At 36.7% G+C, this 18,828-nt stretch overlaps 1 protein-coding gene across 6 annotated transcripts; it reads left to right on the top strand.

The window, feature by feature from the left end:
* The first annotated feature begins 227 nt into the window (after positions 1-227).
* LOC106076631 (uncharacterized) lies at positions 228-16,832 on the top strand. 6 transcript variants are annotated; one of them, XM_056017447.1, is made up of 13 exons: positions 228-338; positions 779-876; positions 2,340-2,546; positions 3,971-4,176; positions 6,289-6,487; positions 7,032-7,237; positions 8,547-8,751; positions 10,437-10,654; positions 11,472-11,673; positions 11,784-11,893; positions 13,341-13,593; positions 14,146-14,163; positions 15,581-16,832. In XM_056017447.1, the coding sequence occupies exons 2-13, from the start codon at positions 831-833 to the stop codon at positions 15,706-15,708; spliced, it is 1,998 nt and encodes a 665-aa protein (XP_055873422.1). In that variant the 5' UTR covers positions 228-338; positions 779-830; the 3' UTR covers positions 15,709-16,832. The 6 variants fall into 6 exon arrangements, with proteins under 6 accessions (XP_055873422.1, XP_055873419.1, XP_055873421.1 ...); XM_056017444.1 differs by having other exon boundaries at positions 2,337-2,546; XM_056017446.1 differs by having other exon boundaries at positions 256-351.
* The last annotated feature ends 1,996 nt before the right edge of the window (positions 16,833-18,828 follow it).

Genomic DNA, 18,828 nt, shown 5'->3' with positions numbered 1-18,828 from the left:
GTCTACGCCTGTTCTCGGCAGTGTCAATAATTAAAACGATTTGCTTGGGACCCTTTTAGGTAGAAGGATTGCACATTGGCAAATTCACCTTGAGTTTCAAGAGACCTAGTCTAAGTAATCTCTAACGAAAATCACACATTTTATGTGATGTGCTCATACAAAAGCGTGTCTAAATTTTCACGTCGAATAAATATTTCTGTTTTTTAGAACAAACTTATGTTTATATCCGCACTAATGAACGAAGAAATCAATACGCAAGAAGTTCACAAGAAACGGAGCGTTGGTACCATCAAGATTCTGACAGAGTCTAGATCTAGATCTAGTTTTCTGTCGTTTAGGTTTGAACTAACAGTAATAGAAATATATTTAAACTTATAGTTTTGTTGTAAAAGAAATGCTTCATTTATAGATTGGGGTTTCTAGATCCGGTCCAGTAGCGAGTTTTTAATCACACCAATTATAATTATTAGATCTAGATCTAGTAGATCTACATTGACTACATGTAGACTATATCTAGATTATTCTAGATCTAGATCTAATTGTAGAATTCTTATTGATATTCAAACAGGAGTCTACGTTTTTTTTTTCTGTTAGTAAGTAAAACATGTCATTGCATTGTTTTGTTTTGCATCTAAAAGTCTTTAGACTAGATCTAGAAACTAGATCTATTTACGATTTAGATTATCATTAATTAAGCCTTAGTCAAGTTAGTCTGACTTAGAAATTTTGTATCTATCTCGTGGATCATCATTTATGTTGTTTCTTTTGTTTTTCTCAGTGAGAAGTAAATCAAAGATCTAACTTTTGCGAAGTACAGCTCTCCTATAAAGATGAGTCGCCTGTGCTTAGTGACACTTGCATTGCTTATCACGCTTGGTATGTATAAGCAACCCCCATTTACGGAATCCTTGTTTCGCTTAATAATCTATAATTATAATGGGACATATAAAGGCAGCGCTAGGGACCACAATTAATGATTGAAAAATGGTGAATTAAATAGGATGAAAATAAGAGACCTCCCGGACCGAGGCACGAATTAGTGACCCCGGAAACGTCCACTCCTTCTAGCAGCAACGCAGTACAAAGCAAAATAACCTCTAGACCAGAGGTTCTCAAACATTTTTGACCCGGAGACCCCTTTACATAGTCAAAACAGAAGTGAAAAAGCTACATAAATGCATATTATTTGAGTAAACAATGTAAATACAATTTTGAAAAAGTGTCTATTGAGATAATAACTTTAAAAATATATAAAAATAATGACATGTATATAGTTACTTTAATGCACAACAAAACACAAGACACAGTAAGAACCAACTAAATGTATTGAGTTACTTTAATGCACAACTAAACAGAAAGACACAGTAAGAACCAACTAAATGTATTAAGTTACTTTAATGCACAACTAAACAGAAAGACTCAGTAAGAACCAACTAAACGTAGGCCTACTGAGTTACTTTAATGTGCATAAATTCTTAGATAGATAGATAGATAGATAAAGACACAGTAATGACCAACCAAATGAATTGAGATACTTTCATGCACAACAAAGCACAAGACACAGTAAAAACCAACTTAATGTATTGAGTTATTTTAATACACAACTAAAAAGAAAGACACTGTAAGAACGAACTAAACGTAGGCCTACTGAGTTACTTTAATGCACAACTAAACAGAAAGACACATTAAGAACCAATTAAATGTATTGAGTTACTTTAATGCACAGCTAAACACGAGACACAGTAACAACAAATAACGGTAAGTAATAAGCAATTTCATAGCAACTATTCACAATGTTCACCATCTTGCTCCAACCAAAGATTACATCGTTTCCTGATGCTTGAAAAACTTTTTGCGAACGACTTCTTGATTGATGTTTATTGATTCATAGGAAATCGAGTTCGTTGAGCGTTGCATAATTTGTATGAAGTACATAAACTCGATCTTTGATAAAGCTTCAAAGCCAAAAGTCCAATATCGGTCTGGAGTGTAGCCATGCCTTTGGCCCTCTACGACCTTTGTTGACCAAGCCGTTGTCGTGCTGGCATACTAAAATGAGGCGGGGCACCATCGTGTTGACATCCATCCATCCATTCCAGTGGCATTGCAGCCCTTGAAGGTTCCTGGATTTCTCTAGCACATGAAATGAGCAAAACTTTATTTGACAAAATTTAATTTAAACAGACATAACTTACCTTTAAAAAAATAAAGCTAATTTTCAAAATACTCCTTAACATTGTTTAATAGAGATTATCTAATTTCAACTTTTTTTTTCTGTTTTTTTTTTTGTTTGGTCTTTGATATTACTACTTTAACAATTCCTTGACCTAATTCAGCAGATCTGGCCTTAGCGGAGGACAATAACACTGTGGTGCCAGGGAGCGTAACTGTCGATAGCATTACTGTCGCAGGAGCTAACTCCTCCATTGGTGAGAATGTAAATATCAAGACGACAAAAGTCACGACTCTGCCTCCAACAACTGTGATGGTCACTCACGCTACGCACTCAACGAGTGCAGAGACAACTAGTACCACAGAAGTACTTCGTAAGTACCACAATACGTCCGTTCACTTCATAGACAAACAACTCTATCTCTCTATGGCCTCCTTCGGGCGTGGAGCGTCTGTGGATCATCTCATGGAAATGAGATGAAAGCCTTGGCATTAGCTGCGGTCGAAACGATGTCGCCCACACGTCAGTTCCCTCCTCTCCACGCAGCTGATGAATACAAAGGTACGGCTGTACCGATACTGTTTGGGTTCAGCGGCGTCGCAGGTTCTGCCAGGGTGTAGCACTAGGTGCTGCAAACTGCCTTAGGGTCGCCAGCTCATGATTTTTCCTTAGGGTTGACTCCCGAAGCCTTTCCCATGATTGGGTATAGCTGCAAGGCAACAAAGGTTTGAATTCAGAGTTTTCCTTCTTTTAGGTGGGTAGCCGGCCATGGCTAACGAGACCCTCCTGCCCAAAGCTTACTGGTTTAGGCGCCAGTTACTCGCCTTTGCCCCTACTCCTGTTAGTGAAAACAGTTCCGCCGGACTCAATATCTAAGCTACACGTGAGGGCCAGGACAAACAACTAAATAAACAAAAAAATGCTGTTTGAAAAATCCTTCCATCATTGTTTTTTTGCATCAACAATAATTGTACACAATTACGTACGTTATTCTAATGGTCTTGAGACTTGAAAGCAATGCTGTCTTGCTGTCTTGCATGTCGACATGAGTCCCATTCGCGATTCCGGAGGTAGAGCACCGCTCAAGGTCCGACATATGTCTCATTATTGCTAGGCTTATTACATTTGCCATATCAAACAAAGCTAATTATTTATAACTAATTGATTAATTAATTGTTTAATGTTTTGATGGATTCGTGTCTTGTAATTGACTCAGAATAATTGTGCAAACTTTCAGCTTGAAATGCGAATGGGAAGCGTGAGAAAATAAACGTGTAAATGATTTTGACCAGACAGAGATGAGCTAGTTTAAGCTTGGTAAAAACTGTATCTATTTTATTTAGGAAATTTGAACTGTACGTTTTAGAGGTAGCTACGCCAATGAAGAGTATTACGTCCTAGTTCGAATCTCTTTCAGGAACGTTTGAATAACTGATGGCGTGGTTCGAGCTGGGGTCAAGCGTAAGGGTAGTCCAGCGTTAGGTTAGTCCAGCGTAAGGGTAGTCCAGCGTTAGGGTAGTCCAGAGCGCACAGCTAAGCAGCCACGTCTATTACGTTTTCTTTTCAATTGGCTCTATCCATTCTTCAGTTTTAGACTTAAATAGACAGTCAGACAGACAAACAGACAGACAGATAGATAGATAGATAGATGGATGGACGGACGGACGGACGGACAGACAGACAAACAGATAGATAGATAGATAGATAGATAGATAGATAGATAGATAGATAGATAGATAGATAGATAGATAGATAGATAGATATACCGACTATATTTGTGTTATGTTTCCCACACAGCTATCTACTCCATTGTCAACAAACGGAAAGTAGGTGAAGGCGATAGCTTCAGCATTGAATGCGACATTACGAAGTTCAACAAAAAGGATTTCACAATTTTCCCCGACATTTATTCCATGGCTGTGGAGAGGAAGACCCTGGGCAGCGATAACTACAAGTCAATCGTCAGATATATCCCCTCACACCCAACTCGTAAAAAGAAAATTGTAAGTTTATTTAAAGAGGCATGACATTTCTTTTACTTTGCCGGCCATATTTACCTCCCTTATTTATGCTATGGCACGATTAAGAATTAAGTATTTGTTTCGGAAAAAGGGGAAGATTTGACTTAGAGACAATGACGTGACTAGTAAAAACAAGGCCAGGGTTTTAGGTAGAGCGAAATATCAGCCGATGTAAACAGACTTATTTCCAGAACGTCATAGAGATAGGAAGCTTGTTATGAACGTAGAGAGTTAGCTGACATTCGACTGTTCCCTTCATCATTTTTGAATCTCTTGTTCAGTATCAGCGTCGGTGTTATAGGATTTCGTTGAGTGTTACCTCCGTTAGGTTTATCTGTATTAGACACCGCGGAAGCCCCTAACACTTTTTAAACATAAATGTCTAAGAAAAATCGGAAAAATATTGGAAGACAGCGGCCACCCGCTCTATCAGAACCACGTCAGGTCGTCGCGAAGTGGGCAACTTCTGTCAATCAAGTCAAGAACAGAGCGGTACAAAAACCCGTTTTTACCTCACTCGGTCAGACTATATCAACGCCACTCTTTAATCAGGAAACATGAAAAGTAATAAGATGCCCGTGTGTAGTAGCTGGATGAACTCTTTATGTTGTGTCGGTTGTATTTATGTGTAAGTTTCTGTTGTGTTGTCTTTATATGAAAAAAGAGTCCTTGTAATTACAACACATTTCCATAAGGATCAATATAACAGTCTTAGTCTTAGTCTTAACATTTAATACTAAGCGCTAAGCACACAAACTGTAGAAACCTCCTGTTGCACATGCTACTGGAACAGCTAACTGGTAGGCCTCAAATCAATTAACTTCTCTTAAGCAAAACATAAACAAAAACAAAAAAAAAACATTTAAAAAAATCTTATACAAAGTGTAACTTGTATCATTAATTCTTTTGTTTAGCGCTATTTCGTGCGTTTAGCTCTCTCAATATGATAACTAAACCAGTTGGGATAAAGGTAAGGGGATGGGAGGAGGGAGAAAGAAATGGATATCTAGGCGAGTTTTACCATAAATTTTAAAAGCATTAAAAAAAAAAAAGGAACGACCTGAATTTAATCTCATGACTCAAGCCTCCTCAAGCCGACATTCTAACCACTCTGGTGGTGAGGTGTGTATGAACAGAAGAAGATTGTATAATTATTTATTGCTAGTTTCAAACTTACTTTAAAGCGACGATCTATAAAGAGAACTAGTTTAGCTTTTACCACCACCTAGGTTAACTAAAATTGTTTCCCTTGTTCAAGATAACAAGCAAAAAAAATCATTCATAATTAATTACTGATATTTAATTAACTAATTGGCTATTTTTTTTTATTCCTGTGTTTTCACTAAAACAATAATTTCTAAAATTTCGTGTTTAAACTTTTAACCAAAGTGACAAACAGATCGAGTGAGTTGATATAAGCTTGGTAAAAATAAAATAAGTGTTCTTCTAAATACTCAGTATGTGCGAAGTGTTCCTCTAAATACTCAGTATGTGCGAAGTGTTCCTCCAAATACTCAGTATGTGCGAAGTGTTCCTCCAAATACTCAGTATGTGCGAAGTGTTCCTCCAAATACTCAGTATGTGCGAAATGTTCCTCCAAATACTCAGTATGTGCGAAATGTTCCTCCAAATACTCAGTATGTGCGAAGTGTTCCTCCAAATACTCAGTATGTGCGAAGTGTTCCTCCAAATACTCAGTATGTGCGAAGTGTTACGTTAAGGAAAACGTTTTGGGAAACACTGGATGAAGCCCGTTAAGAATAGGGTGTTATTAGATCTGGGTGGACTCAGAGGCGCCCAAAGATCGCGAAATAAAAAATCACAGTCTTCACCAGAACCCGGGTTCGGAAGGCACAGATAATTTGGACACACAAATACATACAAACACACAAACACACACACACATACATACATACATACATACATACATACATACATACATACATACATACATACATACATACATACGTATATACATACTATATGATATATATATATATATATATATATATATATATATATATATATATATATATATATATATATCATCTTACAAGCCACGAATAACATAACATTTATTATATTTTTACATAGAATAAACCAGGACCATCTCAGTGGGACATCCAGTACTTGGGAGCTGATGAAAAAGGCAGGAAAGCCCCTAGAGACACCACCAAAATTATTATCAACGTTAGAGAGGCCAGCTACAGGGATGCCGGATGGTACCGGTGTTTCTATTACGACATTCTCTATCAGCCTCACTACTCAGACTCAGTGTTTCTCAGGCCACAAAGTAAGATAATCATAGATAGTCTTACATAGATAGATAGATAGATAGATAGATAGATAGATAGATAGATAGATAGATAGATAGATAAATAGATAGATAGATAGATAGATAAATAGATAGATAGATTAGATATATATATATATATATATATATATATATAGATAGATAGATAGATAGATAGATAGATAGATAGATAGATAGATAGATAGATAGATAAGAAGGTAGATTTTAGATAGGTACGTAGGTAGGTGTAGATGGATAGATAGATTCGTAAGTAGTGTAGCTAGATAGATAGAAAGACAGACAAATACATACCGTCACACTGATACACACACACACTACTACTACCCCCCTATCCACACCACCACCAGAGTTAAAGCATTATTTTATTGTATTTTACTTGTGTTATTCAATAGCTACATTTAGAAAAAAAAATAATTGGAATTTTTTTTTTTTTTTTTTTTTTTTGGCCCTGCCTTTAAAAGACATTTTCCCATCCCTGATCTTCGAGAAAGAATTTTTTTTTTTTCTGTGTCATTTCCAACAGCTCTGCCCACGATTGTCAGCACGCCAAGCTTCAATAAGTGGGATCCTTTCTACGTGCAGTGTGACGTCACTAAATTTCCAAGGGGCTTGTCCGTCGGAAACGTCACGGGTCTCATTGTGGAACATCAACCGTTGTCGGAAAAGGAATTCAAAGTTTTGGCCAAATTTCAACCGTTTGAAAAGGACGCTGCACAGAGGAGATCAAACGTGAGAGAAAAAAAAAATAAACTTACGTAAATACGTTTTTTATTGATTCCTGCGTTGTCAGCGACAATGATTAATTTCGCGAAGTTTCAACTTGATCCTAGAATTGGAGAAATCTCATCTACGAGATTCCACCCAGACAGACAAAGACAGAGAGAGATTATATAAGCTTTAAAAAACGTAAAATATGTATACTTCATAATATATTAATAATCAACATTTCTTTACATGTTATTGACACCCTCTTTCCATTTGCGATACGTCTATTATTATAAAACAGTAATAAAACAATGCATATAGACCTATTACATTAATAGAAAACAACCGCAAAAAAAAAATATAGTATATAAGACATGTCTACATCACAATGTACAATATATGACATGAACAAATGGTATATTAAATCTAAAAATCTGTTTGTAATTTTCCTAAGCGTTGACTTGAAAAGAGTCTTGAAGCACTAGGCCAGTGTTTCCCAAAGTGGGCTACGCGTACCCCCCAGTTCATGCGAAGGGGAAAATATAGGCCTATCTTTAAAGTGATGAGAATATATGGTCAGTTTTAATAAAGCACTCGTTGCAAGATTTCAAAAGGTTGCCCTAAATGTCATGCCCACACATTGTTGCTTACACAGAGAATATTAGGCAACATGTAAGATGCCCATCGATCTATAGAAAGTAATGGTTGAAAATACATTAATACGTAAAAAATACTGATTCAATTTCACCTAATCTACGCTTTTTGTAAAGTTTTTTTTACAAATATTTTACTTGTGTAATCTTTTTGATAAATTTTTACAAAGCTTATATCAACACTCTCTGTCGGTCTATCTGTAAAAAGTGTGTACACGTTATTTCACCCATTCTCAGATCAAATTGAAACTTTGCAAAATTTTCCATTGGCGTTGACAATACAATCAATATAAAACATTAACCAATTAGTCAATTGATTACTAAGTAATTACTATTATTTTGAATGGTACCGGCAAGGGAGATTATTCTTCCAGTATTCAGTATGGTTAAATTATTAGGGATTAGTCCCATTAAATTAATGCTATTTCTCCCTCATGCAGTTTGAATTCAAATTGATACTTTAAACAATTATTTATTTTACCTAACAAAACATGAATGAGTATAAAAATTATTGGTAATTAATTATTTGATTTCGAATGAAGGAAATAACTACTACATTATTGATAGAAATAGTTGTAAGAGAGTTCTTTCCCTTAGATAAGCTTTGTTTTTTTTTTTTTTTTTAAGGAATGTTTTATATTTTGCTTGTTTTGTTTCTTCTTCTGTCCATTCTCTCACAGTTCCTTACCCCTGGGCGTAGAACGGAAGTAATCTTCATAGGCGTAGATCTGGAAGAAAATTGGAAGTCGGATATCAAGGACACGATAATGATCGTCATTTATTTCAACGAAGCCAGGGTCAGCGACGCTGGAAATTATCGATGCACTTTTGTGATCAATGGCGATGAGTTGATTCGATCCGAACCGTCTGTGACGGACTGGAATAGTGAGATTTAACCTAGCAGCATTAAGAATAAAATGTTGTATGCAAATATCAAGATATATTTCTTCTTTTTTTCTAATGTTCACGCTGTATGTTCACACCTATTTTACAACACAAATTCTTGACTACTAGCACATTGTATACTTTTAGCAGCAGGACAATATATAGACAACCAGAATTAGTATGAAATGATTCCAAAGCGAACAAATAGCTCGGTCCTTAATCGTCTACAGCAGGGCCTGCCTTAGGCATAGGCAAACTAGGAAGCCACACAGGGCCCCTGCTTGGTGGGGGCCTCGCTCAGGGCCCAAATAATTTTTTTTTGAGAAAAAAATTGCGAAACATGGTTCAAATCTCAAATATGGCAAAGCTCTATGGCTATCTGTCTACTAGCCTAGCTGTAATTTTCTACTATGGTTGAAGGTTTATACATGAATATTTAGATCTACTTGTATGACTTCATAAGTTGGAAATCTATTTTATGTTTCTTTTGGTGAACAGTCGAAAACGTCATTTCTAGTCTGCGGTGCGGTGTGTATGTGCCTAATGGGTACATGAATGTAACGTATTTGTTGATATAGAAATTGATACAGAAGGGCTTTTAATCCATTGCATATTTTTCGGTCTCAATTTTTTTTTTTTTGCTTTTCATTCATATTCCCCTTGATTTGGGCATCCAATCACCTAAGGCCGGCCCTGTCACCAATACTATGTTACTCTTTACTCCTTACACTGATTTTTTTGTCCTTTCTCAGGTTGAGAAACTTCTCCGTTGGCAGTATCGTCCCTTCCTTGATGTTGTCTTTCCGTCTCATCGCTTGTCTGCCCCTTTTCCTTTCCTTCGGTATCTCTTCCTTCATAAAAGTACCAAAGTTCCTGAGAATTATATCTTATCTTGGTAAATACAGACGTTACTTCACAAAAGAAGATGATCAAGTCCTAGTCATGTATGTTAATCAATGACTTAAACTCTGCCAACGCGTTGGTTTTCATGGCTGACTCAGGCTACCCATTTTATTCTCTAATAGCGATAGAGAAAAGGGAATCTTGTGACATGACAGTACGGATTTTGGTCACGTTTTTCTGACAGTGGTCGGGAGTAATTATGGGGGCGAATCGCCTTTGTGATCTTATTGCGGAAGTCTTCGTTTCCGGTCTCTGTACGTGATAAAAGTATTTGTTGCAATAGTTTCCAAGCTCAGTGAAATCTACCATGCATCCTGGACCCATCTGGCTTACGTTCCTTTCTATTACCATGTGTGTTGGCATCTTTCAGTCAAAGAAAAACTATGTCTCATCACGTGGAACACTATTTCACGTGACTTTAGAGCCCTAGTCTAAAGAGCCATTCCCGTCCACATGCAGCTAATGGTGGCATTCGCTTTGGCGGTAGAGACATTTAGTGATCTGCATTTGCATCTTCCCTGAAGTAGTCATAGTTTATATCTGGTAATTCTGTGTACTTATTGAGTAGTTTCTAGGACATGTTGTTTTAACTGAAAATAGAGGAATGTAACTGATAAACAATACAAATAGTATAACTTTTAATTGCAGTTTTACATAAAAGTTATTACAAACATTTAATGTAGCCCTTTGTTGTTGTTTTTTTTTGGTTGTTTATGAACAAGATTTAATTTTTTTTTCTCCCCGGTCTATAATTTGACGTCACCTTAATTATCTGTTTTCAGTGAGAAGCAGATTTTTCAATGAGATTAAGCCATCCGCTAATAGCCTCAAGATTAAGATTGGGTCTCCGTTTTCTGTCCTGTGTCACACGCCTGAGTTCTTTGAGCAGCGTACTCGCGTCGTTGGGCTCAAAATACAGAGAAAGTTTACAGTCGAAAAAGAGTACCAGGATCTGGCGGAGGTATTTCCAGACAATGCCACGCTCTTTAGGACGAAGCAAGTAAGTAGCAGTGAGGCGACTGAGATAAGTCACCACCTCAAATCTACAGATAGTCAATTTTTTAGTAGAATTTCACTTTCAGGCCTTGGGAATGCGATCTAAAAAGACTTTAGAGCGGTCTGAGTCCAACACGTTAATCACAACACATGAATTTCTCTCTCTGCACTGATGTTTATCTTTGCTCAGGTTGAGAAACTCTTCCGTTGGCAGTATCGTCCCTTCCTTGAGGTTGTCTTTCCTACTCATCGCTTGTCTGCCCCTCTTCCTTTTCTTTGGTACTTCTCCGTTCATAAAAATACCAAACAGATGACCTTTGCATCATCTGCCCTATAGTTTGCTAGGGCCCTAAGGGGAAGCTGTTCTTTTTTTTTTTTTACGAGACAAACAAAGCATCAGAAAAAAAAGTCTTTTAAAATATTTATAAACAAAAGCCAATCAATGAATTACAATTATTTATCTGTCATTAAAAATAGTATTTAACAAAGGGACAACTATAACAATTGAACCAGCGATTCTCAAGCTGTGTGGCTTTATCAACAACCTTAAAAATTTAAGTTTCTATTTCAGCCTCTTTTACTTTTTAACCTCTAACTAATACTTTTCATGCTGTTTTCGCCAGAGGCGTCTCAATAAACCCGAAAGGGGAGCTTTCAGTGCTCTCTAAGGCCCCTCTAGCTAGCCAGGGAGGGCGCAAACGTTGGTGTCACTGGCAAAAAAAAATGAGAATCGCTGACGTAAACTATCCTCATGCTCTTTTCTTCTTACTATCTGAAATAAGAAATGCAAGATAAGATTCTGTTCTCTCTCTCCCTAACAGTTTATCCCTAAAGGCCGAGATTGGAACATCTTCTTTAAACCCCCAGAACAATCTGATATCGCCCCTGAACAAACGTCTCGTTACATAAAAGTCCTCATCAACGACGTTGGCTGTGACGACTCTGGCTTCTACAGATGCGGAGTTCTTTTCCACTGCGAGACCGAGTATGAATTTTCCAACATTACACGTATCACTTCTCCGGGTAAACTTTGTTTTTTTCAAAACATCCACATGGATGCAGTGTATGTTGTTACTGTAGTTCTTCTCTTTTCTACCAATCGATCAAACATTAATTTTACACAAATATTCCAGAACATCTTTACCAAGATGATATCACGGTCGAGCCCGACGATCAGCAAGTTGAAGAGATGGCATCTGCGTATGATGAAGGACAGTATGTTGTTCTGACTTGCACGTTCGAAGTAAGATCTTTTTGTATACAAAATGTTCGAAGTAAGATCTTTATGTATACAAGATGTTGAAAGTAAGATCTTTTTGTATACAAAATGTTCGAAGTAAGATCTTTGTGTATACAAGATGTTGGAAGTAAGATCTTTTTGTATACAAAATGTTCGAAGTAAGATCTTTGTGTATACAAGATGTTGGAAGTAAGATCTTTTTGTATACAAGATGTTGGAAGTAAGATATTTTTGTATACAAGATGTTCAAAGTAGGATCTTTTTGTATACAAAATGTTCGAAGTAAGATCTTTTTTTACAAGATGTTGGAAGTAAGATCTTTTTGTATACAAGATGTTACAAGTAAGATTTGTTATTTGTATTGTCACGTAGCATAATGAAGCTAGGTTTATTTTTTAGTTCTCTGTAACCATCTCCATAGCAACAAGCTCTTGCAGCAAGTATGCTTTCTTGGAATAGATGGAAACCAATGACCATAAAAAGAGCGGGATGAAAGACGTGGCCGGTCCTAAAATACAGAGTTTCGCTCCTCGATGTGCGTTCTTATGTCAATTCATAGGACCATGTTGGTGACATGGGCTCCAAGATTTATGTATTGTTGTAGAGTAGCACATAATCTGTCATCAGAATGAGAAGATCTATCTTTTTGACACATCTACAGTACAATGACTAAAGATCTCTCTTGTGGCAGACAAAAATAGTAATAGGTTTATTACATAACAGTCAAAATATTTGCAATATCCTTTAAAAAAACGAAAACAAACAAATCTTACCTAAAATGTAATTCCCCTTGGGGAGGTGGAATTTTATTTCGGAAGGGGGGGGGGGGTGAACCCCACTCACCCGGCTACGCCCACGAGCGGTTTGGGGCTACAGGTCAACGATCACCAGCAACAGTTTTATCCGTGAGAGAAAAAAAAAATAAAAGCAAAAACTGAACTATAATCTTCAAATGCAAAAACAGAATCTAATAAAATACTCAGGAAGACACACAGATAAAAGGCACATTCCTCGTTCCATATGCTAGGACAAATTTGTACAAACGCTCCTTCTTCCCTAGTGCTATTAAGGCATCGAATGAATTGCCTGAGCCAGCAAGAAAAACCAGTGACTTGGCAGAATTTGAGTCATTTGGTTAATATGCATGACTAGATGCATGACACGCAGGACGTAATCATCTTTTTTTTAAAGTAACGTCTGTAATATATAATAAGATAAGATAAGATAAGACAAGACAAGACAAGACTAGATAAGATAAGATAACATAACATAACATAACATAACATAACATAAGATAAATATAATAGGCTCAAGGTCGGAACACGCTTGTCGTTCCTTGTTCTTGTTACAATGAACATATATGTCTACTTCTTATTATTAACACTTGCATTGATGCTGCTCTTTATTACACACCCCCACCCCCACCCCCCTCAACGTTCATAATGACCAGGGCCCAGCTGAACTTCAGGGCAGGTGGACAATGCAAAGCGAGCCCTTGGACGAGAGGTCTTTCAACATCACAGATTCCCCTGCTGTCCGATCCTACGACGAAACGGGATGCGAACTCAGTTTCTACAAGACAACCTTGGCGTTTGCGCTGCATCGTGAACAGCACGGGTGGACATTCAGCTGTGAGGTGCACAGCGCAGAGAACAGGACAGCTGTCCAGAGTGTCGCCAGCTACACGATCTATTTGAAGCGTGGTAAAACGTTTACTTTCACAAATATCACCCCCCCCCCCCAAGAACTCGAATAACCCTCGTTAAAGCGGATGTAGAGGAAGAGCTGTGGCTGAGCGGTAAATCGCTTGGATTTCAAACGGGGTCTCCAGGGTTCGAATCCTGGTGAAGACTGGGATCTTTGGGCGCCGAACTCTAATGGGTACCTGACATTAGTTGGGAAAGTAAAGACCGTTGGCCACATGACACCCTCGTTAACCTTGGGCCACAAATCAGACGAAATTTACATCATTTTTTTAAATTTCTGGATCTTTGGGCGCCCAGCTCTAATGAGTACATAACTTTAGTTGGGGAAAGTAAAGGACACTGGTCATTGTGCTGGCCACATGACACCCTCGTTAGCCGTGGGCCACAAAAAAACAAATGACCTTTACATCATCTATAGATGGCAAGGTCTGATAGGGAAACTTTAACATAGATGTAAGATTTAATCTTGAGGCCTATTACTATTATATAGTTTTTTCATAATCTTATTAAATGTATAATCTTGTATTTCCATTTCTACTCTTATTTCAGATTATGTCGTAGCTGCTGGTATGTTTTATGTTGTGATCTTTTATTACAAAGTTTATATCAACTCACTCTGTCTGTCTGTCTGTCTGGTAAAAAATGTGTACACGTTTTTTCTCAGACATCCAATCTCGGAAATTTGAAGTTAAAATGGTTTACCACTCAACCTCCTCATGGCTATACTTATCACCCAAAAAATTCCTCAGATGATACTCTTAAAGAGGCTACAAAGACTTTAGTTTCTCTATAAACAAATCTAGACCCTGGCAGTGCCAGAATAGAATACTAGTTCCATTAAAACATTCATAATAATAATATCACAGTGACATCGCCGTACCACTATCCCATAATATTAGGCAAACTAAAATGGAAAAAAACAAAGAAAATATGGGAACATAAACTTGGAGACTGTTATGGAAGTTGTCTAAAATAACATTATACCATGTTGCTATATCAACTAGGGGATAATGATGACTGCCCTCAAAGATACCTTTAAGGATCTTAACATCTCTAAGAAGATTCTCGTTGCTGTCAGAGGGCAGACCTGCCTCATCACCAGAAAATTTCTCAGTGGACTACAATGAATTCAATGAATTTTTTTTTCGCTCTAAAGAAGCTCGAACCTGGCAGTACCAGAAAATAAATATTAATTGTTTTTTAGCATAATAATAATAATAACTACAATGCTAATCAAAAACAAGGTTACAAAGACTGTTTGTGTGGAAATACAAACTCAAAAATCGGCCCCCGAAGTGGTCCATCCAGGCAGGTAAAAAGGCATGTTTCAAACTTCATACATCTATTCATTGACATAGCCAAGGCATGAATCAATAAAAAAAAAGAAAGAAAGTAACCTATTACACAATTAATTACTGGTAATTCATTATTTTGTTTAATAGCAACAAGGGAAACTAATACTTCAGTTCTCACAGATAGGGCTAAATGTGTTGGGTTTAGTCCCCCTTAAATAATTTTTAAAGCTATTTCTCCCTCACGCATTCTTCGATCAGGTTGATACTTTAAACAATTATTTATTGCACCTAACAAAATATGAATCGATAAAAAATACGCTATTATTCAAGTAATTATTAGTAATGAATTTATTTTGTTTGATATCGAACAAGGGAAATAACTTGTACATTATTGGTAGATATAGCTTTAAGCACGGAGTTCTTCCCCTTTAAATAAGTTTTTATTTATTAATTTTTTTTTTTAGGATTTTTTATATTTTGCTTGTTGGTAGATATAGCTTTAAGCACGGAGTTCTTCCCCTTTAAATAAGTTTTTATTTATTAATTTTTTTTTTTAGGATTTTTATATTTTGCTTGTTGGTAGATATAGCTTTAAGCACGGAGTTCTTCCCCTTTAAATAAGTTTTTATTTATTAATTTTTTTTTTTAGGATTTTTTATATTTTGCTTGCTTTGTTTTTTCTTCCACAGCCAGGTCAGCCGGCGTGCAGACTACACCTCTCTCCTTGGCTGTGATCATAACTTTGTCCCTGGCAGTCGTTCAGATCGTTTTCTTTAGAAAGCGTGAAAATTATTCGCCGTGGCATAAGGCATTGTGAAAATCGCTAAGCCAAACAATCAATTTATTGATTGAATGCAATGTTTGTCACTTGTCATTGATGTCATTCGCATGGATAGTCGTTTTATGTGTGTGTGTGTGCGTGTGTCACATCACTAATGATCTTATTAGCCATCCTGAATTGTGATCATAATTGTAAGACGATTTGTGGTCACTAATTAGCTAGTTAGGCCACTATTGTTTAGTTTAGTATTACAAATGTAATGAAATGATAGTTTTAGGACATTGTGTATATGGATGAGTCGCGGTGGCTGAGCGGTAAAACGCTTGGCTTCCGAACCAGGGTTCGGGGTACAAATCCTGGAGAAGACTGTGTTTTTTTTTAATTTCGGGATCTTCTAGCGCCTCTTGAGTCCACCCAGCTATAATGGGTACCTGACATGAGTTGAGGAAAAGTAAAGGCGGTTGGTCGTTGTGCTGGTCACATGACACCCTCGTTAACCGTAGGCTACAGAAGCAGATGACCTTTACATCATCTGCCCTATAGTCCACAAGGACTTTACTTTTCTATGCGTATGGATAATGTGAATGAATGAGCAGAAGTTGTTAAGCCAGCAGGTGTCAGGGTTATTTCAAAAGACGCGCCTAATAGCTAGGTCTCAGTATACTTAAAGTCTACGTATAAAAATGCAAAACAATATACAGATATATACATAGTGTTATTGAAGCAAGTAAAAAAATGAACAAATTAAAGTGTTAAATAAACATTGGAACAAAGACAAAAAAAGAATGTACATGTACTTCCATGTCTTGGTGTTTGATGTTTCCTACAAGGCTTGAGCCTTATTTAAATGAATTGAACCCAATCTAATCTATTGTACACAGAAATTATTGCACATATGCATCACATTGTGATAGTAGCGTCATGAAATTGCATGTGGATTCCGATCAGATTTTTTTTTAAAGTGTAATGTTCCTACTTCATATGGATTACGAAAAGGGGATATAAATCTAGAAGGCACATGTGTTATTTTGTTGATTTACTTTAAATTGATTTATAACCATAAGTAGAGAATATGAAATTAATCTTTAAAAAAAAGAAAAGAAATGTGTTTTAATCTATATCACTATTTATCGAAACGAAATAAAATATGGTAAAAGTGATTAGTTGATTTGTATTCGTGTGTGACTAACTCTGAAAAACTAGTTATTTAACAAATAATTGCCCTCACTTTTGGTATAATTAAGTTGAAGTTAAAAACAAGTATATTAAATAGCTATTGGTAGGATTATCTTATCTTATAAATTACAGACGTTTCTTCAAATGAGAAGAGACTTCGTCCTACACGTGCCATGTGTTCATCTAGTCATGCATTTTAATTGGTTTTCCTGGCTGATTCAGGCAACCCTTTTCATTCTCTTGTGGTACTAGGGAAGAAGGAGCACTTGTACAAATCTGGTCCATAAATGTGCTTTTATCTTTATGTATAGAAAGATGTCAACAGAGTGTAATTCACTCCTCCCTGGTTCTTTGTTTTCCTCGAACACACACACATGCATAACACACACACACAGAGACACAAATTTAATCTACAGTCTGTAAATCCAGTAAATTTGACGATCATCAAAATATCCAAGAAATCTAATTACAACGACGACAACAACACTTATGAATTTACTTTTTACTTTGAGACATTAAAAAACAAATTTGACAAACAGGAAAAAGCTCAACTTAGAGAAACAAGCAAAAAAAAAAAGAATAATTAAAAAACAAAAACAAAGCTTATCTAAGGAAAAGAACCGCTAATTAATGTCACCATTTATCTCAAGATGGCAGCCTTGGGTTAAGCTCCCTTTCTGCTATATAAAACAAAATAAATTAATTAGTACTAATCTTTAATTAAGTAGCATTTATTTCCCTTATTTCAATATCAAACAAAATATAATAAAATTACCTATAATGAATTAACTAATTGGTTTATCTTTGGATTCGTGTTTTGTCAGCTACAGTGAATAACTGTGCAAAGTTTCAACTTTATCCGAAATTGGAAGTGGTAGATAAAACATGTTGAAACTTTTTTACAGAAAGACAAGAGTGAGTTGATATAAGCTTTGTAAAAACGTACAAATCTGATCTACTGTATTAAAAAAATAGGAATGCTCATGTTCACGCTGGTTTGGACGGTAGTCCTTTTTTTTTATACATCGAGGGCCGATGTCTCAATATTCCTGTCAGCCATCCACATGAAATTTTTGAGCTGCCTCTTTTCATGATGCTTCCTTCTTACAATTTTAGTAAAGAAATCACACAAATTGTATACGAATTTGTTAATTATGTTAATAAAATATACTAATTATTTATATTTCGACATATTGTTAGATTATATCGCCCCCCCCTCTAGTATGTTGGCTGATTAGGTGGGATGGGGAGGTGGCGATGGCATCAATCCTGCCCCCCCCCCCCATAAACTTTCGAGTGGGGGCGGTCCAATTAATTTGTAGAAATCACAGCTTGTTAACAGAATCAATTAAATATTTATAGGCCTATAATAAAAACTTGTGTTCGATATTTTAACCGATCTTTATATTATGTCGTTCTCCTTTTGGCCGATTAGGTAGGGTGAGGCGGCGAACACATTTACTGCCCTTCCCACCTAAGCCCTTTGAGAAGAAGAGGCGGTCCTACTTTTATTTAGAAATATATAGTTTGTGAACAAAATCACAGCGCTCCCCCAGACCCCACTAATATCAAGGGCGGGGTGTCTACAAACTTTCCACTAACTCCAGGAAGAACTCATTCTAGGGTACAATAAACGTCTTCCGAGAGAATGAAGAGTCAAAATGTAATTAAGATTAATTATACACACACACACACATAATAATAATATAGCACGGGGCGGGGAGAAAAAAAAAATCCCCCCCAAACCCCCCCTCACCGAAAAAAATCCTGGCTACGCCCATGGCTAGAGGTCACTCACAATGGCCGCGGGATACACATTTGAGACCAATAGAAAATCCGCTGCCGAGGACAGACACAGACGATGAAAAGAAAATCTAAATCGACCACCTGCGGACAATGGTTATGCTTGCCCTGAGTATGGCAAAATATGTAGGTCAAAGCTGGGGCTGCGCAGCCACGGGAAATACTGCACTCATCCGT

The sequence above is a fragment of the Biomphalaria glabrata genome, chromosome 18, assembly GCF_947242115.1.
Source record: "Biomphalaria glabrata chromosome 18, xgBioGlab47.1, whole genome shotgun sequence".
Lineage (NCBI taxonomy): Eukaryota > Metazoa > Mollusca > Gastropoda > Planorbidae > Biomphalaria > Biomphalaria glabrata.
Note: the sequence above shows the minus strand (reverse complement) of the source record. Positions and strands in the feature narration are given on the sequence as shown.